Raw genomic sequence first — 10,894 nt, forward strand, 5'->3', positions numbered from 1 at the left:
AGGTTATGATTTCATTTTGATCTTTTAGTTATTGAGTTTTTCCTGTCTTCCTATTTTCCGAATGCCTAGTCTTGCAATAGTCCATCTGAGAGATGATAAATTAATGGTTAACAGTTTTTAAGACCTTTAATGATATAATTTGCTTTAATTTAGCAAAGGTTCTTTTTTGGTAAAAACTGACCTTTACAATATTTTGCCATTAAATAAAGTTTTGATGTATGTTCCTAAACAATTAAGTTCTTTGGAGAGGATATTTGTGGAGCTTGGATTCCAAATAATGTGACTTCCATTATGCTATTTGGATAGTACAGATTATTAGTTTGACAGTAGTGTCTTGAAAGTTTTTTTTCCACAGTATCATTTAAAAATAGGAACTTTCCCTTTTTGAATAAGTATTAATCACTGGGCCAAGTCATTCTATTTGATGGTAACCCTGAAATGTCTGAGGACACAAGTACATCACTTGTGATCAGAAGAGGGTAGAGTTGCTACAGAGGGGGGGGGGAAAGGTAAAATAGCCATTATCTTGCACTCCATAACATTTGAAACAATCCGGAAGTGTTTTTACAAGCAGTAGTTCACCAATTTAAACTTATAATGACACAAGTCACAGAAGACAAAGATCTAATTGAAAGTCTAAATCCAGACAGCTTTCACTTACTTACACATCAAACACTATTTGTAGATGAAGAGTTTCATATGTCAAGGATCTATTTGTAACACGTTTTATTTTAGTACTCATTAGAACTGTTTTTATTTTTTTTGAGTGCATTATCAGCCATCTTAATAGTCTTGACATGTATACACAATAGTGTTTATTACAACAGAAAACCAGAGATGTTGTTTTGAAACTTGGGAGTAAAAATTACCGCTATTGGAGCTCAATGGGACATGTTAACTTCAGCCTCGCCACCTCTGATGCAGAGATTCGAGGAAACATGCAATGGGTCTACATAGAACATACAACTAGCTCAAAGTCTTCTCTTTATCAGACTGTTAAATGTTCAAAACCGTTTTATTGAGCAAGTATTTGCTAACTTCATTAAACTTACAAGCATCACTGATACAGAGATTGTTGAGTACAAATCAGAGCTTGTGGTTATCTGCACTGTTGTTTGAAATCTGAAACTACAAATTCTAAACCCAATAAGGAAGTAGCAGATATAAATTGAGAAAGTTTGATACTGTTTACTGGGAATTTTACGTCCTTCCCTATTCCTGACAATGTTCTGACTCACAACAGGAAGCTTTTATGCTGGGCTGTGAGACCGCTGGACACTGGCACTTATATCATTTAGAGTTCTAACTTTTGAAATAATTGCACAATTTTGCATTACAACAAAATCTGATGGTCAGCAAAATGAAAGGGTAATTTTTGCAGTTGTTACTGTCTGGTAACTCCGTGTTTATGTTTATTAATTTTTTAGAGTTTTGTGTTATTTTTCTTCCAGTGTTTAGGTGTTCTCTGTGCTTGTGTTCATTTTACTTTGACGGTCCCTTGTCTCATGTCTGTTTTTGTGTCCAAATTCAGGGGAAGGATGCGCCAAAGGATCCTACCTACGTCATGTAGGTAGGATCCTTCGAAGGCTGGGTATGCAGCTAGAAGCAAAAGGAGCTAGAAAGACTTTATCATCATCGCCGGCATGTTTTGTACCTTAGGCTCATCAGAGACAATCAAACAATTTTCTTTAATTGACACGCATTTATGAATTACTTAGCTAATTTCATGAATAATTTCAGCGAATGAATTATTGCCGGGGTGTTGTGCCAAAAAGTGTTTGCCTGCCAAAAACTGATTTCCAATGTTTCTGTGTGTATTTTTATGTGTGATGTCTTTATCTATGTTGGTAAATAGACTTCAGTGAACAGGGTTTACAAAGGGGTTATATATATAATTTTAAAATGACCTGTTTTTAATTGCAGACTGGGATTTCTAATCAATTTAAAGGTTTTTAAGCATACCTGAGACCAGAAGTTTTGGTCTAGGCTGACTGATAAATCTGCTTCCCACTTTGCAATAAGAAGGGATATTGATTCATCTATTTTAGAAAGTGTTCTGTATATTTTAGACAATAATTTGGGGGATTTAAGAGTAAGAAAATGTACCACACTTGGTGGTGTTTGTAATTCAACTTGACCGAGGTTAAATTTCTTTTTTACTATGGATTTAATTTGTTGATATTCTAAAAATCTTTTCTTGTTGATCCAAAATTGTATAACTAGTCTGTCAAACGGAATAAAGTCTTTTCCTTCTAATATTTAATTCCTTTATAACTCCAATCTGGAAAATTAATCATATTATTGTTTTGTAATATGTCAGGGTTATTCCAGATAGGTGTACATTGGCATGGGATTAATGAAGACTCCATTATTTTTTAGAAACTCCCACCATGCTGTCAGAGAGGAGCTGATGTTGATGCTTTTAAAGGATTCATGTCTTTTGATGTTGGAGCTGATAAATGGTAGGTCTGAAATCTCTAGATTATTGCATAGTGCCTGTTCAACATCTAGTCAGGGCTCATCTAAGAAGGTATGTTTTAACCATCCTGAGATGAACTGAAGCCTGTTGGCTAAGAAGTATTGTTGAACGTTAGGCAGATCTAGTCCTCCTTTATCCTTGGTTCTTTGTAGCGGTTTTAAGCTGATACGCGGGGGTTTATCTTTCCAAAGGAATTTAGAAATATACAAATCAAGAGATCTGAACCAATCTTGTGATGGTTTGTTTGGGATCATTGAAAATAAATAATTTATTTTTGGCAAGATCATCATTTTTATAGTGGCGACCCTTCCCATGAGTGATATGGGTAGAGATTTCCATCTAGTCAGATCGCCTTCTACTTTCTTTAGAAGTGGGATGTGGTTTAATTTAGTTAAGTCTGAAAGCTTAGGAGAGAAATGAATACCTAAATATTTAATATTTCCAGATTGTAGTGGGGCAGAAGAAGAATTATGGAAGGAGCAGTTAATGGGAAGAACTCTAGATTTTGACCAATGAATTGAATAATCTGAAACTCTTGAAAACCTGTTTATTAGTGTAATTACCTCAGAAAGGTTGGTTTGTGAGTTTTGGAGAAAAAGCAATACATCATCCGCATAGAGACTGATTTTATGTTCTACGTTCTTACATTTTATGCCCTTAATTGTTGTAGCCTGTCTAAATGCTGCTGCTAGTGGTTCGATAAAAATTGCAAACAGTGAAGGGGAGAGTGGGCATCCCTGTCTGGTGCCCCTCAGGAGACAGAAGCTGGAGGATGTCTGGTAATTTTTTCTGACACAAGCTGTTGGGGAATTATAAAATATTCTTATCCAGTTTATGAAAGAGTTTCCAAAACCAAATTTGTGTAAAGTTGCAATTAAAAATTTCCAGTTAACTCTGTCAAATGCTTTTTCTGCATCTACAGATAATATTGTGGTTTTAGTGTTTTTACTGCATGAGTAGTGTATTAAATTAAGTAATCTACGTGTATTTGTTGATGAGTGCCTGCCTTTTATGAAACCAGTTTGGTCAGGATGAATTAAAAGGGGGGTTATCTTCTCTAATCTTTTTGAGAGAGCTTTGCAGATTATTTTGAGGTCTACATTTATAAGGGATATTGGACGATAGCTTGAGGGAAATAAAGGGTCTTTGTCTGGTTTTAGCAGGAGACTAATGTTGGCAGAATACATATTTGGTGGTAGTCTGCCATTTTTCTTGATTTCCTGCAACATTCTGTGGAATATACTGGTGCCAAAATTGTCCAGAATTCTTTGTAGAATTCTGCAGGATAGCCATCTGGACCTGGAGCCTTATTATTGGGCATACTTAGCGCTTCCTGGAGTTCACCTGGTGTCAGTGGCGAATCCAGTGCCATTGCTTGACTGTCTAGTAATTTTGGAAGAGTAGACAAAGAGTAGACAGTAGCGAAATAAAAACAACAAAACAACTCTTAGTAATTGCACATTTATTAAAGTGTGTTCTTAAGAATTATCTTCTTGATAACACAAGTTATCCCATGTCTTCTGGCCTGCAAGGCGGTGACTTTCCCCTGCAGGCCCATCTTCTCCAGAATTGTGCTGATCACACACAACAAATAGGAGAAGAGAGGAAACCATGGCAACTATGTTAATCCCTAAATCCAAAAGTTTGCACAGGATAACATAAGACAAATACCGTCTGGACATCACAGGTTCTGTACAGCAGCGGTCCCCAAGTCGTTTGGTATCGGGCCGTGAGAGTTGAGGCTCGGTTGTGAAATTGATAGTTTTCAGGGTTTTTATTGTTAATTCGGTTTCCCTGGGTCTTTTCCCGTGTTGTAGTTGTGTCTCTTATTTCGAAAGAAATATTTACACGTTACCATAGCGACCAGAGAGCGTTAAAGGGCAGAGAGGAAGATGTTACTCTCAATGTTGTTCGTGCATTTTCAGGAGGATGCTGCTAATAAAGTTGCGCAATTACACAGTGAATTCACATTTATTGTTATATTTACAAAATACCACAGTTTTTGTCTTGGTCCTATCATTTTATTTTGTTGTTTTTTTCCACGACACTTTAAAGGCCGCTCCGTGTCTGACATTAAACCGGTCCATGGCACAAAAATGGTTGGGGACCGCTGCTATATAGCATGAGGGTTAATAAAACTGTACTCATATGAATATGATGTGTAAATTGATTTATTCTTGTACCTCCATGCCACAGTGGCTGAATTCTTCACCCCAGTGAAGAGGTGATCATTTTCTCCTTGTTTTAATAAAATGAGCCCTTTGGTCTTTGTTCCCTACAACATATCACAAAAAGGTTAATTTGCGAAAATCAAAATTGGCTGTATGGAAGCGGTAATATAGGATAAACTGTGGGACCCACCTTACAAGCTAGTTTACGATTATTTTAATTAAAAAAAAACAAAACACGTCTATGCAGATGCCCACTGCTTAACAATACAACCACTATAACAATTTAACTTTTGTACCACCAGATGCTTCATTTTAAATCATGCTTTTTATTGGTTTTTGTTTTTTAATGTCTCTGTAAAGCACTTTGAATCACCTTGTTGTTGAATTGTGCTATATAAATAAACTTGCCTTGCCTTGAATTTGGACACAGCCTGTGGCTGTATCTCAATTCAGGGTCTGCAGCCTTAAAGTACGCAGCCTCAATGATCCTCAAGGGCCGCGTACTTAAAGACCGCTAAGGCCGGAAGTGCGAGGCTTGTGAAATGGGATGGTCTAGCCTCCGTTGCGCTGCCCAGGTTGCCTAGCAACCATGATACTACCACCTGGAAACGTTTCATACAGCTTTGTTTGACCGAAATGAAGGAGAAAATCTTTTGTTCATTTGTTTGTTTGTTTCTACATGAGCTTTGATCATTCTCTGTAAGATTAAGGTCAGCTATTGAACGGCGTATATTTTAAAGTAAAGGCTTTAAAACCAAGTTAGTACAAACGTCACTAATGTCACATAACTTTGCCAACATGTGGCCAACAGTAATGTTTTAATGTTCTTCGTTATTAAACATTTGCGCATAAATAAGTGACATAATATTCAGTACTTAAAGTTCACTCTTCGGGCACCCCACATCCGCCGTTTTTCTCGGCAAAATTATCCACACCCACCGCCGCGCTATGCATTCTGGGATATGTTGGGCTATGAAGTCTACACCGCCACGTCCTTAAAATTCAGGGAAATTAAGGACGCATTTGAGGGCCGCATTTCGAGCAGCCTTCGAATTGGGACAGCCTTGCGTCGCGGTGACATAATCAGCCTTAAAATGCAGCCTTTAAGGCTGCAGACCCTGAATTGGGCTACAGCCAACGTCTCTAGCCTTGTCTCCCCTTAGTCTCGTCAAGTGTGATAAGTCCCAGCTGTGCTCTCCTCCTGTGTCTCATTCCCTTGTTATCCCTCAGTGTATTTTAGCCCTGTGTTTCTCTCTGTCAGTGTTGTGTCGTCCCCTCATGCTGTGTGTGTGTTTCCCTCTGTGCTCCTAGTCTCTTGTCTCCAGGTTTCTTAGAGTTTAGTTTTAGTTTCTAGTTTTAGCTTGTTTTTTGCAAGTTTATTGTTTTTGGAGTTTTGTCCTATAACTGCAATAAAGCAGCCTCTTAGAGTTTACTCCTCTGTCTGAGTGTCCTGCATTTTGGGTCTTACATCTTGCCTGCCCCAGCTGTTTCATGACAATTACCCTATGCTTGTAATTATCAGTAATAGCTGCTCTCCGGAACAGATGTGAATCATGTTTGGCTATGCTTATGTTATGTACGGCCCAAAATGGCTTAAGTACCAGAACGTGGTAAGCTCTAATATCGACCAGTAAGGGACCACCACACTCACACTGCAATGGGGTACACAAGATTTATTTTTTCCTTCAGAGTCAAACTACTGGCTGAAGACACAACTCTGGCCGCAACTGTTGCAACTCCGCAACACTTAAATCACAATCTGAGTCCCTGTATCTTTCTAACACAACTGATGAATCACTCAGATGATGAAAACCTATCCTAGCTTCATGTCGATATCTACTCAGATGACTACATGACAAACTATTCTGTATTTTTATTGTTAGTGTTTTCTTTAGGGAAAATACTGTACACCACAAATTTATGTTGAGTTTTTGAGTTTGTATCTATCATAGTTGGAGAGTTCACTTACATGTATCTATAAAGTGAAGTTTTAACTTTAATTAATATTTTACTTTTACTATTTCAACCAAAGAGTTTCAAGGTTATTTATCTACACTGTTTGCTCAGTTGTCCTTAGCAAAATTCACAGTAACTTTCCCTCCCTTCTTCTTGTGAAACATCACTCATCATGATGAGGCAAGACAGGATATATAAAGACTCATGGTCGACAATCATTGCACAGGACCTAATCATATGTTTAGGTCCTGTGCAAGTAGCTCATATAAAAACTATAAGACATAGGAATGGGAATACTAACAATGAGGATAACTTCTACAGCTTTTGTACTTCTCATCCAAACATTTGTCTGTTTGGCTTCAAATGGTACCGTAATCCAACTATTAATTTTATTTTTTTTCCTAAGCCTTTTACAGAGTATCGTGCATAATTAATGTCCTGCCTATCTGTACTATATGTAAGATTGTTATGTCCTCTATTTCTCTATAATCCTGTATAACCTATTCTTCATTTTTTACATCTCCAACAGTACTGTTTTTCAATATTTTTTTCTCTACAGATTCCCAATTTCAACTAATTAACAGGGCCACTGGTTTTTGTTTGGTAAAATTAAATAACCACTGCAATGACATTCGCTGGACATCTGGGGATCGACTTTTGGTTCAGAATAAGAACAAGTGCCTGGGTGTTCAGGGAAAAACTGTGGGCAGTGAAGTAAACCTGTATGATTGTGATGAAACCAGTGAGCTCCAAAAGTGGGAATGCAAGAATGAAACTGTGATCGCTCTCAAAGGCCAAGAACTTTACATTGACCTCACTGCCGATAACACAGCCGTGCTCTCAAATAAAGTTGTGCCCAATAGCCACCTTACAATTTCTGGGACTTCCAGCGGTGCTTGCACAAGAACATATACAGGTAAGTGAAATAAATAAAAATACATTGTAAAGTAATTCATGATAACTTTTATGGAAATAATATTAGTGGCATAATAAATTTATTGATTTTCATATTTAGTTCCAAAACAGTTGTAATGCAAAGATAGTGTGTCAAATGATTACAAGATGTTGATAAATTATAAGTATCATTTTTCTTAAACTATTCAAGCTATTCTTTGTTCTTTTCTTATATGTTTTCCTTATTTTGGTCCTTCAGAACTTTACACCATTGAAGGAAATGCAGCTGGGAGGCCGTGCATGTTTCCTTTCTTTTACAAAAGCAATTGGTATTCGGAGTGCACTGCATTTGACTCTCCAGGGAACCGTAAATGGTGTGCAGTTGAAACAAAATATGATCATGAACTCTGGGGTTACTGCCCAACTAACTGTAAGTACACAACAAATTCTAATACAGGTTTTCAGAGTAATAAGCAGAACCTGGACATCCAAATTTAAATGTTGAGGAACGCCATCTTGAGGTACAAGTTCAGTGTAACACTATAATACCTTAACTGTGTTTGTGTCACAGCCAAAGAAACTTGGAACAAAGACCCTACAACAGGAGCATCTTATCAGCTGAACACACAGTCAGCGCTGACCTGGGATCAGGCTGATGCCAGCTGCAAACAGCAGAGTGCCTCCCTGCTCAGTATCAGCAATCCTCATGAGCAGGCTTATATTTCAGGTAAGGAGAAAAGTCTCCACAGTACACTGAATATATTGAAAACAAAACAATTCATTTAAGCTGAGAGAGTTTTACAAATAGCTAAAACTTGAAACATTAAAGTTGTTGTGGTCTGTAGACTGTAGACACTGCTCCAGCTGATGATTATGTTTTGAGTATTACACTTGTAAACTTTTGTTTTCTCTGTCTCTTTTGTCTGTTAAACTCTACTGACAGCACTATTAGGGACAAATTGGGGACAGGAGTACAAACTCTGGGTTGGACTGATCTTCCAGGATTTAGATTATGTGTGGAAGTGGTCTAATGGGAATCCTTATGCATATCTGAATTGGGACTCAGGTAAGTTTTCTTTCAAGTTTCAGGAGCTTGTGTTACCATTCTGATGATAATTTACATTACTGTTGTTAAAATATTTCAGCAAGTCATCTTGATCATGTTTGTCATCTTTTTTTATTGATATAAGAAATGTTATCTGTCAGCAAGTCAATATTTTTTTCCCTATTTTTTTATAAAATGTCTTCCACGCAGGCGTGCCAGTCACACTGCAGATATAGCAATAATCAGAGAACCTCTTATTGTTCAGCAATTTCAACAACCGTTAAATTATTGTGGTGGCGTTGTGTGTCACATAACCTTATCACTCTTGGGTAGAAATCATAGGCTTCTATTTCATTTCCACGAAAACTAAAATGCTCATACACAATACACACCATGCTTCTAAATATCTTGAGAATCCTGTGAATGGAAAGTTGCCGAGTCTCATCTCATAAGTGACAAGTATCATTTACCATCACTGCTCTGTAGGACATCCAGTTTCTAATCCAGGATATAAGTGTGGAATTATTGATGGCGCTGTTCAGTTTTCTTGGCAAAGTTCAAAATGCAACAAGAAACTGGGATACATCTGCTACAGTGAAGGACCTTTGGATGCACCTACTGAAGGTATAGAAAAAAATCCCTTCTCTACCCTTCTCTTAAAAAACTTGATTGACTCTATTTCTTTGATCTTCTTCTGTTCTTCTTATGCTTCATAGCTCCCGAGAGTGGATTTTGTACAGCACCCTGGATCCCCTACAATGGCCACTGCTTTTACCTTTATCGTAATGAAACAAAAAAATGGTCTGATGCTCAGAAAGCTTGCGGTAAAGAAGGAGGAGACCTAGTAAGCATTCGTAATGTGGAGGACCAAAGCTTCATCATCTCTCAACTTGGATATGGTATGGCAATAAAAACTTCTGAGCACCATTTGCATTGCTTCAACATAATCTTCACACAAGACTTCATATCCATCTTGTTAGTAATTTCCCCACACGTCTGCCCTTTTAAAATGAAATATTTTTGAGGCACGATCTAATATGATTATGTTGGTATGTTTCTGGATCAACCAAAGTAATGTTTGTCCAGGTTTAACGTTGCTTGTTATCAATCACATTGCAGTGATGTCATAGTGTTGCGATGTGGAAACACCATCACATCGCACACCAAACTCTAATCCTAACCCCATTACCCAAACCACGATCACATACTGATGCCCAACTCTAATCCTAACCACTCCCTTTTCTTTTCCAAGTTGAAAAGCTATGACATCATAACAATGTGATTGGTCAGTTGCAATTTCAGTCCTGGACCAATATTATTATGTTGATCCAGAAACAACACCAACATAAGTTATTGCTAAAGTTCCAGGAAGTTTTCAGCTTGTGTTTAAGTCATAAGAAGTTGCCTCTCCTTAATTTTCCAAATGTCTAAGTTGGGTTGAACATCACACTCAAAAGTTAAAGACACACCAAACCCAGATATTAATGAACATCTTATAGCTACACACTTCATAAGAATGTGAGCAATCTTTTCCTAGGAAAGGGGTCTACTGCTGTAGTTTCAATGTACAACTCTTAAGAAAATGCAGTTCTCTGACAACAGGTAATAGTCATTTCTCAGCCAACAGGTAGACTTCCTCTTTATAATAATGACCATTTGTCAGTTGTTAGTTTTTGGAATCGACTAATAATTTGGCAGGTCTTTATGTCTATCTCTTCATAAGCATTTAATCACTTCCTGTTGTTTTCTGATCCCTGTATCACTGCACATCTCAAATATGATAAAGTTTCCAGCAATTCTGGCAGACAACAATTAGCAACAGTCTAAAATTTAGATGTAAAAGTAACAACTAAAAAGTAGCAAATGAGCAGAATGTATCAAGAAAATTATACAACAATTAATGTTATTTTCTGTCTGCAGCATCCACTGATGAACTCTGGATTGGACTAAATGACAGGAAGAGAGAGAGGCTGTTTGTCTGGAGTGATCATTCTCCTGTGAGTTACACTAGCTGGGACTCTCGGGAACCAACTGTCACCTCTGAACAAGAAGACTGTGTTCTTATCAGAGGGGAGGTAAGGTGCACAGTGTGGGAGTGATTATTGATGATTATGACACACCAGTGTTTTTCTGTAAAACTATGCAGTTCTGTTAAAGAACACTCTCTCTAAACCTATGCAGCTATGTATCACACCTTACTTCACAACATACAGTATACACATATTGGCCAAAATAAATTTCAAAACCTTTGCCACATGTTTAGTCTGGGACCTGTCTTTAAATCTCTTCTATGCACATATGTATATAAGCACATATTTCCACTATATTCTAACAGTGTGAGAAATGTAT

The 10,894-nt window shown here is 37.4% G+C and overlaps 1 protein-coding gene across 1 annotated transcript; it reads left to right on the forward strand.

The window, feature by feature from the left end:
- Window positions 1-6,846: 6,846 nt before the first annotated feature.
- On the forward strand, window positions 6,847-10,620 carry LOC102207968 (macrophage mannose receptor 1-like; the record flags this gene model as incomplete). The annotated part of the gene is made up of 8 exons (XM_005755424.1): window positions 6,847-6,972; window positions 7,166-7,522; window positions 7,760-7,930; window positions 8,072-8,227; window positions 8,444-8,566; window positions 9,032-9,169; window positions 9,262-9,444; window positions 10,466-10,620. Coding segments are annotated over exons 1-8 (1,362 nt in total), but the record flags the coding sequence as incomplete, so codon positions are not given.
- Between the last annotated feature and the right edge of the window lie 274 nt (window positions 10,621-10,894).

This window comes from Pundamilia nyererei, unplaced genomic scaffold (genome assembly GCF_000239375.1).
Source record: "Pundamilia nyererei isolate P.nyererei 1_Seehausen unplaced genomic scaffold, PunNye1.0 scaffold01450, whole genome shotgun sequence".
Classification (NCBI taxonomy): Eukaryota; Metazoa; Chordata; class Actinopteri; order Cichliformes; family Cichlidae; genus Pundamilia; species Pundamilia nyererei.